The sequence below is a fragment of the Orycteropus afer genome, unplaced genomic scaffold (genome assembly GCF_000298275.1).
Source record: "Orycteropus afer afer isolate SDZICR_OR568_19922 unplaced genomic scaffold, OryAfe1.0 scaffold00694, whole genome shotgun sequence".
NCBI lineage: Eukaryota > Metazoa > Chordata > Mammalia > Tubulidentata > Orycteropodidae > Orycteropus > Orycteropus afer.
Genome location: NW_006922281.1, coordinates 881524 through 883442, shown reverse-complemented (window position 1 = coordinate 883442; position 1919 = coordinate 881524). Strand labels below are relative to the sequence as shown.

General features: G+C 55.3%; 1 protein-coding gene across 1 annotated transcript in view; it reads right to left on the bottom strand.

Moving 5' to 3' along the window:
* The window catches only part of LOC103211113 (zinc finger protein 420-like), a 12033-nt gene extending 10318 nt beyond the window's left edge, over nucleotides 1–1715 (bottom strand). Inside the window, 1 exon segment of the mRNA XM_007957034.1 lies at nucleotides 1683–1715. Within this exon segment, the coding sequence (XP_007955225.1) occupies nucleotides 1683–1715 (33 nt within the window).
* Nucleotides 1716–1919: the final 204 nt, after the last annotated feature.

Below are 1919 nucleotides of genomic sequence, written 5' to 3'. Positions count from 1 at the left end.
CTGGGGTCATCTCTGACTCCTACCTTTCCCTCTATCACACTCAACCTCAGAAAACCCAAACAGATCTATTTACGACAGATCCAGAACCCAACTATTCCTTCTACCTCCACAGACACGATACCCATCAAGCCACCTGAACTACACCAGTAGCCATCTCACTGGGCTTCCTACCACACCCTTTGTGGTACGATAGATCACTTTTTTATTATTTTAATTGTGATTTGGGTGACAGTTTACTGAACAAATTGATAGATCATTTTTATAGGTCTTTTTCACCATGGTCTTCTAACTCCTACCAAATGGGACTACACAAATGGCAAGACTTTGTATTTTGTACTTTGGTCATGTTATCAGGAGGGACCAGTCTCTGGAGAAGGACATGATGCTTGGTAGAGCAGAGGGTCAGCAAAGAAAAGGAAGATCTTCAACAAGATGGACTGACAAAGTGGATGCAGAAATAGGCTCAAACACAGCAAGGACTGTGACAATGCCACAGGACCACACAGTGTTGCATTCTGTTGTACAGAGAATCACTATCAGGAGAACCGTCTCAATGGCACCTAATAACAACAAAAGCAACGCAAATAAAGTTTTTGTGGCTCTGTCAAAGGGACTGGACAGCTTGCTAATAATGTAAATAAGGTACATGGCACCCTAACAAGGGGATTGGTGAGTTTTGCCACCCTGCTAGGCTTAAAATAAGCCATCCTAGAGCTAGAAAGGGGGGACTACTACCACCAAGAAGATGAGTGGAGTCTGTCCTTTGGTCCCTGCACTGGGAACCTCCTATACACAGAGACAGAGAGCTGTAGCAGCAGAGATGGCAAGAAACCGAGGCAGAGAGGCAACAGAACCAGGACCAGCAGGAGAATGGCACAGTGGGCTTCCCGGCCCATGGAGCAAGACAGCTCAGTGCCTTGTGGCAGGAGGCTTGCTGGCGCAGCGCTAAACAGCTCTGTAACACTGGCCTGAGGATGTGTTCAGGGTCCCCAGGCCCACACGCTAGGAGAGTGTGAGGTGAAGAGTCCCAGGACAGCACAAAGCCCGAGACCACAGGGGTGACCTCACAGCAGGACCAGTGAGGCTCTGGGACACGCTCCACTCATCTGTGCTGGGTCCAGAAGCAATTCTGCCGCCACGGGAAGAGGGAGAAGTGACAGGCAGGTGACCACGGACTCCGGCCTCTCTGTCCAGCCCTGGAGATAGGAGACCGCGGGGTCACTGCGTTAACTCTGGTCCTCGGATCTCAGAGCTGTTCCTACCGTGTGATCTTGGAAAAGAACTCAACCTTCCTATCATCACCCCCTTCCTGCTGCTTTTTGCTCTGAGGAGCATTTTGATCACCCCCTCTCTCGTCCACCTCCCTCCACGGCTCCCAGCGTCCTCAGAATGAAGACACGGCTCCCCAGCCCGCCATCGGGCGCGACTCCTAACTCGGCTTCCGGCGGACACACCACGGACCCCGGGTTTCCCTGCTGCTCCGGCTCAGTCGCACCTGCAGCCTTTCCCTGCCGGTCCCTCTGCCGGGGCCTCTCCCCGACCCCCCATCACACTAGTTCTCAGGAAACGGGGTCCCGACCACCAGCGCCCCCGTGTGCAGGTCCCGGGCCTGGGCTACAGGGACCTGAGCGGGCGGCCCACTCGGGGCTCGAGGACGCGGAGGCCTGGAGGACGCTACTCACCTGAGCCGAGTCCCTCAGCGCTGCGACCGCCATGGAGCCTGTGCGCTGAGCAGAGCCAGGGCTGCGTACGTTGGTCGTCCGTGAGGGGGCACCCGGAAGGCGCCGTCGCCCTGCCTCAGATTCGCCTCCGTGGGATCGGGCCCAAGAGTCGTCTGGACCCTTCCCAGGTTCCTTCTGACCTTATGGAACCTGCATTCAAAAACTGCCAACCCCGGAAGTCCCGCCCAGGCGTCAGTC